The following is a 19,606-nucleotide window of genomic DNA, read 5'->3' as shown; positions in this document are numbered from 1 at the left end:
GCTGAAATGAGGAAAAATCCCTCCTTTAATTATTATTTATGTAACGGTTCACTTCACACTTGTTCCGTGTTAAAGTTGGACAGAAACGTTTCCTGGTCTGATCCAGTCAGATTGTCGGTGTTATTTCATAAAGTGATCAAGTGATCAGTGAACTGATTCTGACCTTCCTGTTGAAGGAACACCCAGTTTCAAGGGCGTAGGTTTGGTCTCAACATTGGTAGGGACGATATAACAGCATAACCTGCATGTACACTTTTTGCTGGGGACGGGACATTAATAAGACCAAACAGATTGGGTGAACGGGGGTCAGGGCTACATTTCTCACAAATATGAACCTAATTAATTGATAAGCTAAATGATCAATGCAAAATAAATCTGTATTGACTTACACTAACTGTCATGTGTATTGGTTCAGGTGATACACCATTCGATTCAAATCTTTGTTTTGAAAAACTACTAAAGAAACATTTTGAAAACTTCCTCTGCTGTGTCCCTTCTTTCTCTCCCTCTCTTAGTTGCTGATGTGTTACCTACGTAAAAATGAAAAAAGTTAAAATTGTTATTTTCATGGGAGAAAGTAATTTTCAAAACGGGGGAGTTCCCCCTTGCTTCATATAAAGGAAATTTACAGTGGCTGTTTTGTGTGTGTGTGTGTGTGTGTTGTTTTGTTTTTGTCTTTTTTGGGGGGGGGGTACTATTTAACCTATACATGGAACTACATGCTAGCCTACATTGTCCTTCACCACAAGAGTAATACATTGCTTTAATTGGTCTCTTTCCAATTATGGAAAAAATCTAAATCGGGATTAATTGAACTTTTTACCTCGATCATGATTAATGTAGATTATCTGAAAAAATGTCTGCATAGGCTGCAAATAAAAATATTTTTAAATAAATAATGTAGAAAATAATTAAATACATTTTAATTAATAAATAAATGCACTAATAGGTATTTGGTTTCAAAAGTGTAGTCACAACATGCTCTAGCCTTCTTTCCTTCTAAACCAGAAGAAAAGCAGCAGCATGTGTTTTTTTTTTTGACTGTCAACACTTTCCTGTGAAACACAGACTGGGACCTCTCTCTCTAAGCAGCTTCTTGCTCACGTTTTTCTGGTTCTATATTTTCCAGCAGAGTTCACTACATTTCTCACAGTTTAATTAACGTTAACAGTAGAAAACACATGCAGGAGGACAATTCTCTCTAAGCAGCTTCCTACTCGAGTTTTGCAGGTTAGCAAGTTCACACGGTTTAATGTTATGCTAACTCTGATGCAGGTTGGACTTTCAGTAGCAACATTAGTGGTGTGTTCCCCACGTCCACAACATTGACGTCTTTTTACATTACTTACAGTGTCGTCTGCTGCTGCTGCTGGCCGAAAAAAACTTCTAATATCCCTCCTCTTCGAAGGGGGTGGAGAAGGTGGCATGTTAATTTCTTGTGTATTTCTGTCGGGGCTGTGTGAGTGTGCGGGGGGGGGGGGGGGGGGGGGGTCAAGTCATCAGCCAATCAAACACACGTTTGATTGGACCGGCACATTCAGCAAGTGAAAAGGGGTACATGTAAGTCTGAACCTGGTCTGAATATAATGAAAATAATTCACTTAATAATGGTAGGGTCAATTCTATCCTTATAACATATGGGAAGACAATCAAAATTACCTATATAACTGAACTCATTATATAATGCAAATAAGGTTGCTTAAAAGTTGGTGGGGACAATTTGACCCTCTTGAAAAGTTGGTAGTGTTATGTCCCTACCGTCCCTATGCAAACCTACGCCTAGTGATGGCTGATCGAGGCTTCGTTGAAGCTTCAACACTTTATCCAATACATGCTTCATTACTCGAGGCTTCACTGACACTCAGTAGAGTGCCTATATAATGAGAGTGGCGACAACTGGAGATTTGAAGCCATTTTGTTTCCATTCACTCAATATGGGACGCGCAGCGCGAGGTGCACATTCACGAAAACTATGGATTGTTTACTGATTTCAAGACATGTTTTGGACAAAATAATTTACTCGCTTGTTTTGCCTGGATGTCCAAGGTTGGATTATGGCTGTTTTGTGGAATATTTTCATCTGTGACTAGTTTTGAGCCTTCAAAGGTGAGTTCTGCTGTTTACGTTATTTGCTGTTTGTTGGACAAATGTGTTTATATTACTCGCTGTGGTAATCACATCTGAAAGTGGTTTATACCGGCGGATTCATGAGAATCTAAGCTTTCCATGGGTGTATAATGTTTCTATCATTGAGCTTGCAGCTTCGATCAATTTAGTAAAATACGTTTTCCCGTCCGCCTGTACGGTGCTGCAGCTGTAAGCATATGGCTAACAGCATCTTCATGCTAACGGCGGCTAACAGCCCAGAAACAGGTGAACAACACGGAGCCTGTTCGGGTCATATGAGGCTGATAAGTGACTACAGGTTGGACGGAAAACAGAAAATAGGAAACAGAAAACTGTCAGCTGTTTGTGGAATTCGAAATCATGTGAATGAACAGGGAGGCTGTTGTCGAAGCTCAGATGGGCCGCTGAAGTTTAACGGGTTACCCCGTTAAACTTCAGCGGCCCGTATTTCATGCATCTCCATACATGAAAATGGTCAAAGTCAAAATAACCACAACTGCCTAAAATCACATCAAACTTTTCTGTCATTCACCCATACATCATAACATGAAAGTACATACATGGGACTAACCTGGTACAAAAATCATGATGAAGTCGGTTTCCATCCCTCTCTCCGGACTTTATTTTCCCACAGTTTCATTCTTTCACTACTCCTGGGAAATCTAAACATGTGTAATCCCTTCTCGGATCGATTTGTGCACCCAAAGGCACAACAGCCCGTCATTTTTCAGGTATTTATGAAGCCAAAAAAGTCCGAGAATTACTCTCTGCGTTGTAAACAACGTTAACAGGCATAACCGGCGTTCATAAATAGGAAACAAAATGGCTCCTATAGATCACGTGACCAAAAATTTTTGGACCCGTCATGTCGCCACTCTCATTATATAGGCACTCTAACACTCAGTGCTCGAGTAGGACATCTAGTGGTCAATAAAATGAAGTGCAATTGATTCATGTTTATGATTGGTTCATGGATTGTTTTGGATTTGATTCGCCATGCACGTTCCTGTTTAGATGATTGTATCTGTTCTAGTGGCTACAGTAATTATAATATTACCAGCAATAATAATGACAATAACTGCTGAAGAGCCTGTTTCTTATTTGCCATGTCTGTCTGTAACCCTATATACTCTTCACTGATATTCTGTGTTATGAAACATTTAAACGGTGCTGCTACATTCATGAGATGTGCACTATAAGTACAGACTGATGCAATTTTCACATGAGGCTGGTGCAAATACAGATGATATTATGGATTTTGGCAAAGTATGTCTTGGGTTAATTGGTAAAGAGGGTGTGCTTGTGGAACTGGATATGATTTTTTTTGAACAATGTATTAACAGTTTTTGTATGCAGGTACATATATGCATTGCAGTATACATTACAAGACTTACTCAGTTATGCAAATATTTTTAACCATAATGTGGTACTTGCATATTAAACAGATCCTCATAAAATAAAGAAATGAAGAGAAAAGGATGGGGAAAAATGAAATAAACAAGTTCTCATACATGCAAATGCATAAATACAGTACTTTATACAGAACAGCAGGTAATCCTGTCATTCCTCTCATTCTGGCAGTTCCACGAGGTTTACATCACAGCTGTTCATTCCACCTCATCACTTTCATCTGTTAAATTCATGGATTTCACAAAAGCAATAAAGGGTCTCCATGCTTTCTCAAATGAATCCTGTCTCCCTTTTCGTACGTGTCACTCTTTCTAGAGGAAAGGTTATTAACATCTGCCTCACCCAGTCTACTAATCTTGGTATGAAAGTTTTTTCCAAAAAAATGCAAGTAATTTTTTAGAATGCAGGAGGCTTGAATCTATTATTATACGCTCACTCTTGGTGTACTTATGTCGCCTTGGATAAAGTCCCAAAATAAAGTGAGCAGGGTTCATTGTAATACTTTTAGAAATAATATTTTCTATTGTTTGTTAAATCTTCCCCCAGAATTTTTTAACCTTTGTGCAATCCCACATACAATGGTATAAAGTTCCGTTTGCCTCATTACATTTAACACATAAATCTGGGATGTTGCTGTTAAATTTATTTAATTTAAATGGTGTAATATATGTTCTCAACAACCATTTGTATTATAGCAATTTAAATCAGGTATTGATTGATTGAGTGTGGGCTTTGGTGCAAATCAGTTCCCAGTCCTCTGATGTTATGTCCATCTTTAGATCTTCTTTCCACTCTTTTCATTTTTTTAACAGTCGTAGTTACCTTGATATCAGGCAGCAAATGGAAATGATGCCATACACAGGACCTTTTCCTGATTGGCTCCTGCTGCAGATCTATCTATCTATCTATCTATCTATCTAGATAGATAGATAGATAGCTATACACTACTAACTGTCAAAGCAACGAACGGCAGCAACAATACCAACCTACTCTGTGGAAAATCATTCAAATAAACGACACTATGGGATCTCCTATCCCGGAACACACCCAATCCCGCCAAGTGATTCACAAAACAAACTGAACCAATCAGGTGATTCGAAGCAGTTGAGTGCTTCAAACGTCACTGAAGTGATTCAAACGTCACGAGTCACATGACCAAATCAAGCGTCGGCACAGTCGTAGACATATATAGGTAGACGCCTCATAGGCTGTCGAGAGACGTGCTTCCAGCGCCGCCATCTTGAACCGGGGCCAGCCGAGGCAGCGGTGCATAGAAGTCTATGGAGGAGAGAGGTACTGCTGAATCTAAAAGTGGAATTATTCGCCGAATTTTGAACCGATTGCCAAACTGTTTGATTTTTAGAAACGTCACACGTGTAGCTACTATACAAGGTGCTCGGATATTTTTTTACAATGCTGGTTTTGCCACTCAACACTTAGATGCCGGACTTCTGTTCAGCCTATGGATGCTCTAATGAGCGCTGTAAGGGAACAAGAGCATGTGGGATTACTTTTCACATGTAACATGTATGTAAGGAATAATATATTGTTAGCAGGTTGTCATAGCTAGAGTGAAATAAACGCCGAGAAGACGGATAGAACCCCTCAGCTCCGTGTCTGGCTTCTACTACCCATGATCTAACCAGCTCTACATCATCCTGTGTATTACACAGCTGCTTACCGGTGAAATAACTAATCTGAGACAATTTTTTGTTTAAAATTCGATGTTATGAATCTGGCGTTCCTAGCAACTTACTGCAGTAATTGGTGGGTTAGAATACAGCATCTGATTGATGTAATAGCCCTGATTTATGATGGAACTATTTTTGTTGTAGACAATTCTTTATCTCTGGCTACTTTTCTCACATGTTTAAGCTTTCCCAAAGAACGTGATTTATACAAGTGATATAATAGTAATAATAACAGTAATAATAATGATAAAAATAATAGTAATAATAGCAGTAATAATAGTAATAATTGATATAATATTAAGAGTAGTAATAATAATAATTATTATTATTAACAGTAGTAATAATAGCAGTATCTATCTATATATCTATGGCAAAACCAGCATTGTAAAAAAATATCCGAGCACCTTGCGACGTTTCTAAAAATCCAACAGTTTGGCAATCGGTTCAAAATTCGGCGAATAATTCCACTTTTAGATTCAGCAGTACCTCTCTCCTCCATAGATTTCTATGCACCGCTGCCTCGGCTGGCCCCGGTCCAAGATGGCGGCGCTGCAGGCACATCGCTCGAGTGGGCAGCCGCAGTCAATGAGGCGTCTCCGTATATATGTCTATGGGCACAGTGGCTCGATACGATTGCTTCATGAGCTACCGCGCATGTGTTGAAGCCTCGGGTATCAGAGGACCATCACTACCTACGCCCTTGCCCAGTTTAAATCCATCTCCATCTGTTCACAGTCAGAACATACAAATACTCACTACTTTGCGGTAACAGCGAAAGTGTTTGGTATTTCTAATATATTTGTTTAGACTGTTTAATGTGTTGTTTTTGAATTAGCTTTAGTTGTCAGTTAGCCTTCTGTCGTTGGGTGGATCATGTTAGCTGGTCGTTGAAACGTCAAATATAAAATAAGCTGCTGAAAGTTAGCAGAGCTGTGGAGACACATTTTTGCTGCTGGAACTAAACTAAAAGCAGCTGAACACAGAGAAAAGTGTCGTTTACTCACCTTCACACGGAGAAAAGCAGCTGCGACACGAGGCTGCTAAAATGAGGGGAGAGGGGTTAAAGTGAAACTAAATTGTTGAACAAGGAAGCTGTGACGTCACTGTTGTCAGGGCAACGGAGGAGGAGAGTGTCAGTGTCCATGTTGTTGTTTTAGATCTGTGCGCTAATGTGGTTGACAAAGCAGTGAAATCTGCGTTTTGTGCATTTTCACGCCGAGAATAAATTTCTAACAGATGAAGATAAGATCTACTTTATTCATCCCAGAGGAAATTATTTTTGCCAGAGTACAACAAACAATAAACAAGGGTTAGTGGAATATAGCTACACAATTATACAGAGGTTAGCAGCCAAACTGAAATAACAAAGAATACAAGTTTGTTAAAGTTGGAAACATATTCATAGATTCAGACTTCCGGCATCATTAACTCATGAGATATACGTTGTCAAAACATAAACGATGCTTCTTTCAAATCGTTGTAAGCTAGACAATGTGCTACAAGGCCAGTTTTATCAAAAGTCGCTGTCTTTCAAGTTGCAGAAATAACCAAGTACCCCCAGCCGGCTGTGAACAGGGACCGTCTGCAAATAGCAAACCCGCTCCAACACGAAGGGAGACAAATATTCAATAATTTTACTCTTAAACACTGTAGTGTCCCCAAAATCACTGCAGCATTCAGCTGGCTCCTACTGACCATACGACAGTTCTTGCTTTGATCTAAAAAAAAAGTAATAATAATTTTAAAGAATTTTTATTTGTAGTAAAATTTAATAATTTCACTCTTATACACTGTAGAAAAAATAAACTCCATCCAACCATCAAAGGGGTCCTGCTGATCAGACCTTCAGGTTTTTCTTCCAAGTATTGTCTGCACAGTCCTTAACTTGGAAAATATCAGCAGCAGTTTAACATTATGGTTTAAATGAATCAATAAATGCTGAAACCTTTTAAGAAGGCATCTCATTGTCTTTTCCCCCAATCATCTCTACTTAAGGAGTCACACAGTTTAGTTTGGTATATTGGTGTTATCTGATACTCTCTTTGCTAAGGATTTTAAGTTCTGTTGCTATTCAGTATCATGTATTTGGACAAACAGGTGCACTATGCCCCTATTTCATTTTTACTGTGTATAATATAAAATACACCGCATATGTCAAGAAAAGTGCCATCAAAGCGAGTTTCGTCATTAATAATTAAATATCAAATCAAGAGTTGAAGTATGATCAGCAGAATACAATTGATGGTTAGACAGAATGTAATTTTTCTACAATGCTGAAGTTACTGCATTTTATTCCTAATAAAATATTAATAAAAATAATAAAATAACAAAAATTCATTAAAATGCTGAAAAATGTTTAGTATCAAACCAAGAGTTTTAGTATGACCAGCAGGAGTCAACTGATGGCTGCAGTGATTTTGGTGACTGTACAGTACATAAGAGTTCAGTTATTGAATATTTGTGTCTCTCTTCGTGTTGCAGCGGGTTTGCTATTTGCAGACGGTCCCTGTTCACTCGCCGCACAGCTGGCAGCTCAGAGACACCAATGATATTTCTGTAGCTTGAAAGACAACTACTTTTGATAAAACTGGTCTTGAAACATATTTTCTACCTTACAACGATGGGAAATAGGCATCGTTTATGTTTTGACAACGTATATTTAGTGAGTTATTGATGCCGGAAGTCTGAATCTGTGAATATCTTTCCAACTTTGTTAGTTCTCTTAAACTGACTGACTGACGGTTGGACAACAGAACCGTTTGGGTCCATCAAGCTCGAAGCTGCTGAACTGTTGAAGCCGGTAGTCTCACCGATGTGAAAGTGGGTTTCAAACAGCATTAATACTTTCAACTGTCCGACAGGTTTTATGTGATTAAAACGTAGAAAACATGGAGACTCAACGCTTCGGTCGGACATCTATGCTTTCATGGAGAAACGCAGTCAAGACATGGACACTTAAAATGTGTTGCGCGTCTAGTCTGCGTTGTACGGTAAAGAGCGGACAGAGATTTCGTCTTGTCCTCACACAGATCTGTCAAAGCACTTAGTCTGTCACCACATTGGAGATCTGTCACTACAGGATTACCTCTGTTACACATTTCAGGTTAGTTGGCTGCAGTATTTTAAAAATAATTTCATGTTACAGTTGTGACCAACATGCATTAATGGCTGAATATGCAGATTTTTGGATCTCCAGAACTTCATCAAATCACATCATCATCAAACTCCACCATGTTCTTGTTCATCAGGTTTCTCTCTGATGATGTTCAGCTTGTTTGACTGCAGCGTTGTTAAATAATTATATCACCAGGATGCTTTTGTTCTATTATATGCAGATTTATGAAACTATAACTAATTAAAACAACAACACAGGTCAGGCCAGCATGAGAAAAGACTCACATATAAGCGTCTAAACAACCAGGACGAAGCAGAAAACAGACTAATAACATGCAGGGATGTAAAATGAGTTGAGGATGAGCTGGGAAGGCAGGCTGCTGATGGACTGATGAGTCTGATGGTGGAGTTTGATGACAGCAGTTTGGTGAAGTTCTGGAGTTTCAAAAATCTGCAAATATGGGAAATAAAACATTATGTCTCTGATTGTAAGATGTAATTATTTCAATAAGCTGCAGTCAAACAACCTGAAATTGATAGCAGAGGTAATACTTTCATGACAGAACATGTAATACAGACAGAAGTATAAACTTTCCCCCGTTTTTAAACAACCGTTCGGCCGTATTAGTGCATGTTTGAGTTCACCGATGCACCTGAATGCACCATTTAGTTCTTTTGGGCCCAGCAGCGCCTTTGAAAGAGATTTCTGAAACAATTCCATGAAGATGAAGAACTGTCTGATAATTTGTTTTTGTCTCTGCAGCTGATAAATGAACTTTTAAATCACTTTCCAGTTTTTGAACCTCCGACAGGAAGCTGAAGCAGCTCATTCCAAACAGCACAGCGCCCTCCAGTGGCTGCTCTGAGAATCACACCCTGCAACATTTCCTCATTCAAATGGCTTTCATTCATTCCAGAGCTGCATTGATTGTCAGATTATGAAACATCTTTGCTTTAATTTACAACTTTATGTCACGTTCAGTGGTTTAAATGACACAAACTATTCAAGATTTTCACTTTAAATCCAACATTTCATTTCAAAGATGTGAAAATCGCGTTAAATTGGACTAAATGGGCTAAATGTGCACATGAAAGTCTGACAGTTCAGTGAAAATGCCAGATTTTGACATAAACCTGCATAAAACTAGAAACAAAACACATTTGAACTCCGTCAAATTCCAGGAGAGTCTCTAGGAATCCTCTTCTAGATTTATTCTCAACCAGCTGAGTGTGGAAAAGTGAAAGAAGAAATAAAACACCAGATGGTCGCAGCTGAACCAAAGATGACTGATTTATTGAAGGAAGTTGTTGAGTTAACACAAATCAAACAATACAGGAGACAGAAAAAGGAGCAACGGAGGGCGACGGATGCTCCTGAAAAGAAATGAAGAGAAACTACAAGAAGATTTCTGACTACAAGTTAGAACCAAACTGAACTCTCCTACGTTGAGCAGATAAAAGTCCAAATGAAAACCCTGCTTGGACTCACCTACACTCACTGCCCACAACTAAAGCTACAAACAGGAGAAACACCTGCTGTGGAATTTTCAGGACATTTCATTTCAAGCAAAAACTAATATGTGCTGGAAAAGTCCTGATTAAACACCTGAAGGCCCTGAGTGTTATTTACAAGCTGAGTCAGGATGTGTTTCACGATCATGTGTTAATAAAGGTCAGATTGAATCATTACCAACCATGACGTCATGCTAATGTGAGGACAAAACTAAAAGATAACTCTGGAACATTCCCACAAACAGACCAAGGGCTGAAAACCTGGAATTGAGGCTCCAAGTGGGCAGATATCAGTCAGAGTGGAAACATCCTGAAACTTCCTGCACACTCTGCAACCTGACATCAACCTCCAACGGATCAAGTCAACATTAACTGAACTTCTCCATCATTAACAGTGTGGAGCTGCAACACTAAACTATACAGGAACAACACACTTCATACTGGTTCCCAGTCCACCTCCCAGTAACATGGTCCAGTCAGAGTCTCTACACACCAGCTGCTGCTGCTGCTTCAACCTCTGGATCATCAGGACACACTTCATCCTCTCAGCACAAACACCGTCCTGATCAGCATCACTTCCAGCTGCAGAGAGAAGAAGAAAGATCAGAGGAGATGGATGAGTTTGATCAGCATCAGGTGTGTTTCTCTGCACATTTCACTGCAGTCCACAGTGGAAACAAACTGCTGACGGTCATCAAGCTTCATTACTGCACAAACTCTTCACTCATGGATTTACTGCTGCTCCATTTAAACCAACAGTCTCTGAGTGTCCATCAACATCTCATCTGCTCTGAAAACATCAGCTGACAAACCAACATGGAGGCTGGCAGTCAACACATCTGGATCAAAGCACACACAAGGACACACATCCAGATGTGGCTGCTGGACCTGAGCAGAGCTTCTGTTCTGTACAAACACCTCATGGTTCCTCCATGTGATGATGCTGCTGCTGTGAAATAAGAGGCGCTGGTTTGCAGGCTTCAGTCTCACTGATCTCAGAGCTGCGACAAACATCACACTGATCAGCTGATCACTGTTGGAATCAGACAACAAACAGTGAGATCACATCTGATGGACACTTTGATGAAGGAGGACCACTGTCTCTGCACATCTGGAGGGCTGACAGCTGGAATCAGCGTCATTTCCTCAACACATCAACACAACAGCAACAGTCGGCTTCACATCCACTCAAACACACCATGACAACAAGCTTGTGGCTCCTCTGATTGGCTGACTGCTGTCTCTGTGTTTCTGTCTCCATTCTGCTCTCACAGCTTCACTGAGAAGCTGCAGGTTTACAGGAGACTCTGGATCTTTGCTTTGATACTGACTGTGTTTAGTAGAAAACTGCTGGAAGCAGCAGAGACTGATGGAACCTTCTACTGACCTCAGAGTCTTCAGGATGCAGTCTGGACTCTCCTTAAGATCTAACAGATGTTTCACTGATGAATCCTGCAGGTTGTTTTCGTTCAGGTTCAGATGTTCCAGATGGGAGGGGTTGGACTTCAGAGCTGAGACCAGAGAATCACAGCTGATCTCTGACAACTTGCAGTGAATCAATCTGAATAAAGAATAAAAGATGTGTATAAAATCATTGATGATCCATCAGATGTGTTCAGGTTCTGAATGTGCAGATCAACATTACTTTGTCCTCATCAATCAGCTTTTCTCTAAAAGCAGCACAGTGACTTTGTCCTTCTCTTATTGTGGATCATCATCATGTCAGCCTTCTACACACATCATCCACATGTCAGCACAACATTCATCCACCTATTCATGTCCACACATCAGTAACATGCTGCATCATCAACAGGATCAGGATCAGTCAAATAAAACTCAACACAAACCAAAGAAATATTTTGACTTCACTCACTAAACTTTGTCTCTTCAAACTGATCTGAGTTCAGAGGATCTTCTGGATCCAGATGTGACTCTTCAGCTCAAATTACAAACATTCATTTACTTTAACAACTAACACTCAACATTTTACAAACTTTCTGCTACAAACACAACTTCTGACAGAACAAACTGAATTTAGAACAAAAAACAGAAAATGTGAAGCAGAGCAGATTTACAGCTTCATGGATGGAAGTTCTGTTGAACAGAAATGAGCTTCAGTTGTCATTAAACACTTTAGATCTACAACAGTAACAGACGGTGAACTGACCTCAGAGTCTTCAGGATGCAGTCTGGACTCTCCAAAAAAACACTCAGATGTTTCACTCCTGAATCCTTCAGGTTGTTGTAGCTCAGGTCCAGATGTTCCAGATGAGAGGGGTTGGACTTCAGAGCTGAGACCAGAGAATCACAGCTGATCTCTGACAAACTGCAGTACCTCAATCTGAAGAAAGAATAAAAGATGTGAGTTGAGGAGACAAAGTTTTTTCTCAAACATGTTGACTTTCAAATGAGTCAAAGCAGAGAAATGAAGTGTTTGAGGGGTGGAGCAGCTGTCTGTCCTCCACCTGCAGCTCTGTGCAGCAAACACAGCTGATGGTGGAGGACAGAAGGAAACGTTCAGTAGTCTGACTAAACTTCACTACAGCTGATGCTCCAAATGTTGGCTGAACAACAGGAACAAGTCATCTGCATGGAAGAGCACAAACACAATCAATGTGTGGATCTTCATCATACTCATCCCTGATCACATGACTTCATCCAACAGTTGAACCAGCAGATGCTGAATATTAGTTTCTGTCTCTCAGGATGAAAAACAGCTTGAATTACAGCTCAAACTATCAGTAAACTATTTGATGAGTCCATAGAAAAAAGATCAAAAACATTTCAATCATGGTTTCACTCATTTATCCAGAAAAAACATCAAACTGCTTCCATTCTGTCCACTGTCAACACTCTCTGTTTTCTGTCACATTAAACTGAATATTTGTGCTTTTGGACTGTTGCTGGAACAAAACCAGACATTTGAAGACGTCACCTTCAACTCTGACAAAGTGGATCAACATTTTTCAGTCATTTTAACATTTGATAAACTAAACTAGTGAAATAACTGAAAGCTTCATCAGGAATAAAAACAGCTGTTAGCTGCTGCTGTCAGTTTGAACTCCAAAGAAACATGAGGTCAGATCTGAGCTGAAGATCACGTGTGTCAGAGTTTCACTGTCAGTTATTCACTGGAGGATTTTTATTCTGAGACTGAGCTTTGAAATGTGCAGCTCAACATTTCTCTCAAAGAGTCCAAGGACTAAAGCAGAGAAGAAGAAAACAGACGTTCCCATGAAGATCCTCAGTGTGGATCAGTAGAAGATCAGCCTGATGGCTGCAGTTTAGAGTCACCACAACTTTACATCACATTCATCTCAGCACAAGGGATGGGAATCGAGAACCGGTTCTTTTTGAGAGAAGTAATTCGATTCCTAAGAATCGTTTGTTTACTTGCCTGACGATTCCGCTTATCGATTCCTCTTACGTCGCGTGATGACGTCACACGCAGGTTCTGGACTTTTCCAACATGGCGTCCCGGCAGAAGCACTCAAAAGTGTGGCTATATATCACTCGTAAAGACGACACCAGGGCTACTTGCAACACTTGCAATGCTTCAATTTCGTCAAAGGGCAGAATACTTCCAATATGCTCAAACATCTGTCCACCCAGCATTCAATTAGTTTGCGGAAATGTACCACGTTTGATACGCTAGTTAGCGCAGGTGAGCCTCATCCAGGTAAAAGCAGGAGCGGAGCTAACGTCTCGGCGTCGTCTGCTTTACATGTCGAAGGTAACGATAAACTTCTCCATGTCCTGTACATTGTGTTTATGCTAGCGCAGTTAACCTCATTTCACCATATGAATATTGCCTATCTCCTGGAATTATATTTTAGATGACGATGATGACGGCCTGAGCCATGCTGGCTCAGATGCTGGCTCTCGCTCTGCCTCGGAGATTGTAGCGAGTAGCTCTCGTGCACCTTTAGCAACCCCTTTCATCCAGGCAGTGAGGACTAAAATGACAGAGGCGAGGATAAATGAATGTCACCGAGCAGTGACCAGATTTGTGGTGAAGGGTATACACCCTTTTGCCAAAGTAGATGCCCCTGAATTTCGGTAGGTTAATTTGTTGCATATTTTCTGTTATCTGCTCATGTGAAATTGAACACTGTCAAAGTTGTAAATTGTTTTAACCAGTGTAGTTATGTATCATTCCCATGTTTTCTGCCTTCCTGAGAAGGCAACCATGCTAATTTTTCTGCACAAAAATTGTTAATCTACCAAAGTTTATAAGTGCGGATATGCTGTATCTTCTGTCCAAAGTTGACAATATTAAAGAGTCAAAGCAAACAAACCCATCTGTATTTTTTCATGCCCTCCCCAATGAGAATCGATAAGAGAATCGATAAGGAATCGGATCGATAAGCAGTATCGATAATGGAATCGGAATCGCTAAATTCTTATCAATTCCCATTCCCACTCAGCACACAAACAAAATATGATGTCTGACCTCAGAGTCTTCAGGATGCAGCCTGGACTCTCCACAAAACCACTCAGATGTTTCACTCCTGAATCCTGAAGGTTGTTGTAGCTCAGGTCCAGATGTTCCAGATGGGAGGGGTTGGACTTCAGAGCTGAGACCAGAGAATCACAGCTGATCTCTGACAAACTGCAGCGAATCAATCTGAACAAAGAACAAAAGATGTGAGCTGAGGAGACAAAGTTCCTGCTTGAAATCATTCAGTTTCATCATGAGTTCAGAGCTGAAGAAGCTTCAGAAGGTCCAAGTTTACAAAATGCAAACTCCAAGCAGCTGAAGCCAACAGGATGCAGCTTCAAACAGTCCAACAGAAGCAGAGAAGAAGAGCTCTCATTAATATTAATGACAACATGCTGCTGCTTCAGTAAAGACGGAGTGACTTCAGCTCTGAAACTCTGCAGCTCCACCAGTGGCTCCATCCACACAAACTCATGCTGAGCAACAAACACAAGGAAAAACACTCGCACATTTATTTCACTTTCTGCTCACAGTCACACAAACACACAAGAAGGAAACGTGGACAAAATGAGGCTGCAGACTCTAAAATATCTTCATGTTCTGGAACCATGGAGACCTTTCAATCAGGACTCTACATTCACATCATTTCATTCTTCATCCATCTGTCATTGATGGTGGAAAGTGTCCATCACAGTTTTCAGAGGACCAGATGACGTCTTCAAACTCTTTTCTCAAACATGTTGACTTTCAAATGAGTCAAAGCAGAGAAGTGAAGTGTTTGAGGGGTGGAGCAGCTGTCTATCCTCCACCTGCAGCTCCGTGCAGCAAACACAGCTGATGATGGAGGACAGAAGGAAACGTTCAGTAGTCTGACTAAACTTCACTACAGCTGATGCTCTAAATGTTGGCTGAACAACAGGAACAAGTCATCTGCATGGAAGAGCACAAACACAATCAATGTGTGGAAACATTCAGCTAAAGTTCATCACATCCAGACGGAGAAACGCTCAGTTTGACTGCTGAGCTGCTGGTTCATCCCTCACTAAGCAGCTAAGTTCTGTCTGCTAGCAGTCGCACACACACTCAACTCATTCTACCAACATGGTTCAGGATTCAAAGGAAGCATTCTCCACACGCTTCTTTAACTGTGGCTCACTTCACTAATTCACTCTAAATTCAGAGCATCATCTCAACTCTCCATGACTATTTCACTTTCAGAGCTCAGAACAGCAGGATTTAGTGATTTCAGGCTGCAGACAAACTCTGACTCTATTTTCACTCTTTCTGCTGTTAGCGGCACAACAACAACTTCAACTCTTTTCTTCACTAAAACCATTAATATCACAGTAAAATACTGTCAGAGACAAAGTTCTGCATCCATTTTACACTTCAAAGAGTGAAAGAGCTTTAATCAGCACAATGTTCTGACATTTCCTTCAGATCTGTTCAAGGTGGAGCTTTTCATTCTGATGTGATGCTGGACACTTGAATCAAACACTGAACGATATTTGATTTAGTGACGCTGTCCACAGTGTTCTGATCATCCATCAACACAACATCAGTGTCATCAAGTCATCTGCTTTCTGCTGCTGGAAATAATTAGTGGATCTATTTTACATTTCAATCTTCACATTATGGGATAGAATAGTGTTGCTTCAAAACAATCTTCCTGCAAAGAGCTGCTCAACACTTCATTTATATACAGAATATATGAGGAAATAAAGCACTTTGAATTCTGCTCTTTAGTTGCTTTGTTTATTTCCTTCATAAAAGTCAAAGTTGTGGATGATGAACAGCATCAGTCAGAGGAGTCGTTCTGTTTAGATCTTCATCATACTCATCCCTGATCACATGACTTCATCCAACAGTTGAACCAGCAGATGCTGAATATTAGTTTCTGTCTCTCAGGATGAAAAACAGCTTGAATTACAGCTCAGACTATCAGTCCACTATTTGATGAGTCCATAGAAAAAAGATGAAAAACATTTCAATCATGGTTTCACTCATTTATCCAGAAAAAAACATCAAACTGCTTCCAGTCTGTCCACTGTCAACACTCTCTGTTTTCTCTCACATTAAACTGAATATTTGTGCTTTTGGACTGTTGCTGGAACAAAACCAGACATTTTAAGACGTCACCTTCAACTCTGACAAAGTGGGATCAACATTTTTCACTCATTGTAACATTTGATCAACTAAAATCGTGAAATAAGTGACAGCTTGATCAGGAATAAAAACAGCTGTTAGCTGCTGCTGTCAGTTTGAACTCCAGAGAAACATGAGGTCAGATCTGAGCTGAAGATCACGTGTGTCAGAGTTTCACTGTCAGTGATTCACTCGACGATTTTTATTCTTAGATGGAGCTTTGAAATGTGCAGCTCAACATTTCTCTCAAAGAGTCCAAGGACTAAAGCAGAGAAGAAGAAAACAGACGTTCCCATGAAGATCCTCAGTGTGGATCAGTAGAACATCAGCCTGATGGCTGCAGTTTAGAGTCACCACAACTTTACATCACATTCATCTCAGCACACAAACAAAACATGATGTCTGACCTCAGAGTCTTCAGGATGCAGTCTGGACTCTCCACAAAACCACTCAGATGTTTCACTCCTGAATCCTTCAGGTCGTTCCTGCTCAGGTCCAGATGTTTAAGATGTGAGGGGTTGGACTTCAGAGCTGAGATCAGAGAATCACAGCTGATCTCTGACAACCAGCAGCTCTCCATTCTGAATAAAGAATCAAAGATGTGTATAAAATCATTGATGATCCATCAGATGTGTTCAGGTTCTGAATGTGCAGATCAACATTACTTTGTCCTCATCAATCAGCTTTTCTCTAAAAGCAGCACAGTGACTTTGTCCTTCTCTTATTGTGGATCATCATCATGTCAGCCTTCTACACACATCATCCACATGTCAGCACAACATTCATCCACCTATTCATGTCCACACATCAGTAACATCTGCTGACCTCAGTCCACTCTCTCATCAAAGGATCAAAATCAAATCTCTTCATTCTTTCATTTATTCCATCTCCTTCTTCTTCTTCTTCTTCTGTGGAAATCAGCTTGCTAGCTTTGTCTCCTTCACATCTTCCAGTGTGTCTCCAACAACAGTCACATGTCATCTGTACATTACAGAGGGATTCTGATTCCTGCTGTCCACACTGACTGTCCACTGCTCTCTTCCTAACACAACTCCACTGGAAGGAATCACTTCATCAGCTCAGCTCACACTAACATCAAGCTTCAGCTTCTGACTCACACTAATCAACTTCCACACTGTTGACAACTAAACTCCTCTTTGACTTCCTGAGGCTCCACTGCAGCTCAGCACAAACACTGTGGAAACACAAACATACTGACTGGATGTGTGGAAGTCACACTGCTGAAGCCTCACATCACTTTCACATCAGCTTTACATTCAGACACACAGCAGGACTGTGGATTCTGTCCTCCATCTGGGAACTCTGCAGTCAGCTGATCAGGGCATTTATTCACACTTCAACAATCTCAAACATCTTCACAATGTTTTCAGGAAAATACTCCAAATTTATTAACAACAAACTTCAGTCAACAATTTGACATGAATATATTGAAAAACCATCAAGAATGAACTGACCTGAGAGTCTCCAGTTTACAGTTTGGACTTTGCAGTCCAGCAGAAAGATGCTTCACTCCTGAATCCAGCAGGATGTTCAAGGTCAGGTTCAGATCTATCAGATGGGAGGGGTTGGCCTTCAGAGCTGAGGCCAAGACTTCACAGTGACTCTCTGAGAGTCCACAGTCAGAAAGTCTGTTATGACACATAAATGTCAAAACATGTTATTATGAAAAAGGACACGTTATATTTCCTTCATGCATTTGATAGAAGAACATCTGGACTGGTCCTGTTGGACATATAGTTATTTAGCTGATCTTCTCTGACTGTTTGACATCAAACTGAATTCTCATCAGCCTCTCTCACACCTGCACACTTTCAATCTAGAATAATTCTATCTGTAATCTTAGTGTTTCATCTGCAGATGGAGGACAGAAGATGGACTTCCATTCAGGCTTCCATACTGTAGGAATACTGCAAAGGCCCTGGAATTCCTGAGCTGATCAAAACTCAGATAAGCTGTCCCTCTCCAGCACTGACCAACACCCATCTCTATAAGAAGATTGAGACATTTGTATTTCTGTAGGTTTTCATTCACAGAAGGATGGAGCTCCTGTGAACATTTAAACTCCTGGAATAACTTTTTCTTTTTAAAAGACAATGACTTTCAATTATATACTATGGATGTCTTGTTTAATGAACTTTCATGCTAAAATCCCTTTTCAGCTTTAGGAGACCCTCAGCCGGAGACGTCTCTGCATTCCACAGATCAGATAACAAGTCGTAAAACTTTATGGCAGGAGGCTGGAACAGAGAGAGACACTCTCTTTAACTGAAGGAACTAAACATCTTCAAAGTTCATATTTCTGAGATTTATTTTGTTCTTTCCTGATTACCAAAGTTATAGTGAGATTATGTTGTACATCATATCCGAATTTGACAGTTATATCTATTACAGAAGTCGAGATATTAATTTGTGATGTTTAATAATTTCTTCCCCAGGATACTATGATTTTGGAATGAATTCCAGTATTAACCTCTGAATTTCCTCTCTATTTAGGTTGAATGATGACCATTGTATTTACCTGTTACCAAATCTCTGACTTGTTGTTATATTTTCACTGTGATACATATTTTTAATGTCATAAACATAAACATATAGTTATGAATGAAATGATTCACATCATATGAACATATGTATTAATCTACACATTTAGGAACATGTTTCTCTTTCACACAACTGAAGTATGGTGGAGAGATAGACAGATCGTTTACCGTTCTAACGTCACATACTCTTTATCCATTTTGGATCATTTCCTTTTCTGGCACTGAAAGTTTCTTTCTCCGCCTCTGACCTTTATAAGCCTAAGCAGCCCCCACCTTCTCTCTCTTCTCTTCCTCATCTGGCCCTGAGAGGCCACCAAAGTCTCTCATTTTCTCTATCTAAAGCGCGTTTTTCTTTTTAAGTTATCTTCCTTGTGTTAACTATTTATTTCTTCAATTTTTGGAACATTAGTCGAGACATTTTGCTCACATTAAGCCAAATTTTATTCGTTTAATCTGGAGAACCGATTCAGAACCAGCCTTTATTTTTCTTAATTTTGACAGTTTTTCATCAAACATCCGTTTTTCTTGGCGAAGACTGAGAGCCATCATTTTTTTTAAATCAAGCGGCATTAAACCCGGCGCCATTCAGCTGTGACCTCCATAGA

At 40.0% G+C, this 19,606-nt stretch overlaps 2 protein-coding genes across 5 annotated transcripts in view; both read right to left on the bottom strand.

The window, feature by feature from the left end:
* Positions 1 to 6,310, bottom strand: part of LOC110972130 (NACHT, LRR and PYD domains-containing protein 3-like) — a 38,981-nt gene extending 32,671 nt beyond the window's left edge. Inside the window, exon 1 of the mRNA XM_051954288.1 lies at positions 6,233 to 6,310. The gene's annotated coding sequence lies outside the window, so the exon portion shown is untranslated. The remainder of the gene's footprint in view (positions 1 to 6,232) is intronic.
* LOC127535714 (ribonuclease inhibitor-like) overlaps positions 1 to 18,838 on the bottom strand; it is a 51,509-nt gene extending 32,671 nt beyond the window's left edge. Inside the window, exons 1-6 of one of the 4 annotated variants that reach the window (XR_007944574.1) lie at positions 17,916 to 18,838; positions 16,848 to 17,021; positions 14,308 to 14,481; positions 12,022 to 12,195; positions 11,242 to 11,415; positions 10,116 to 10,436 (exon numbers count right to left, since the gene is read on the bottom strand). Coding sequence is in view for 2 of the 4 variants with exons in the window: in XM_051954293.1 (XP_051810253.1) it covers positions 10,427 to 10,436; positions 11,242 to 11,415; positions 12,022 to 12,195; positions 14,308 to 14,481; positions 16,848 to 17,021; positions 17,916 to 18,103 (894 nt within the window). In the remaining 2 variants the exon portion in view is untranslated. Of the gene's footprint in view, positions 1 to 9,615; positions 10,437 to 11,241; positions 11,416 to 12,021; positions 12,196 to 14,307; positions 14,482 to 16,847; positions 17,022 to 17,915 lie in introns of those variants that run through there. The other 3 variants (XR_007944573.1, XM_051954293.1, XM_051954294.1) reach the window with 3 other exon arrangements.
* Between the last annotated feature and the right edge of the window lie 768 nt (positions 18,839 to 19,606).

This window comes from Acanthochromis polyacanthus, chromosome 10 (assembly GCF_021347895.1).
Source record: "Acanthochromis polyacanthus isolate Apoly-LR-REF ecotype Palm Island chromosome 10, KAUST_Apoly_ChrSc, whole genome shotgun sequence".
Classification (NCBI taxonomy): Eukaryota; Metazoa; Chordata; class Actinopteri; family Pomacentridae; genus Acanthochromis; species Acanthochromis polyacanthus.
The sequence above is the reverse complement of the archived record's forward strand: the minus strand, read 5'-3'. Positions and strand labels throughout refer to the sequence as shown.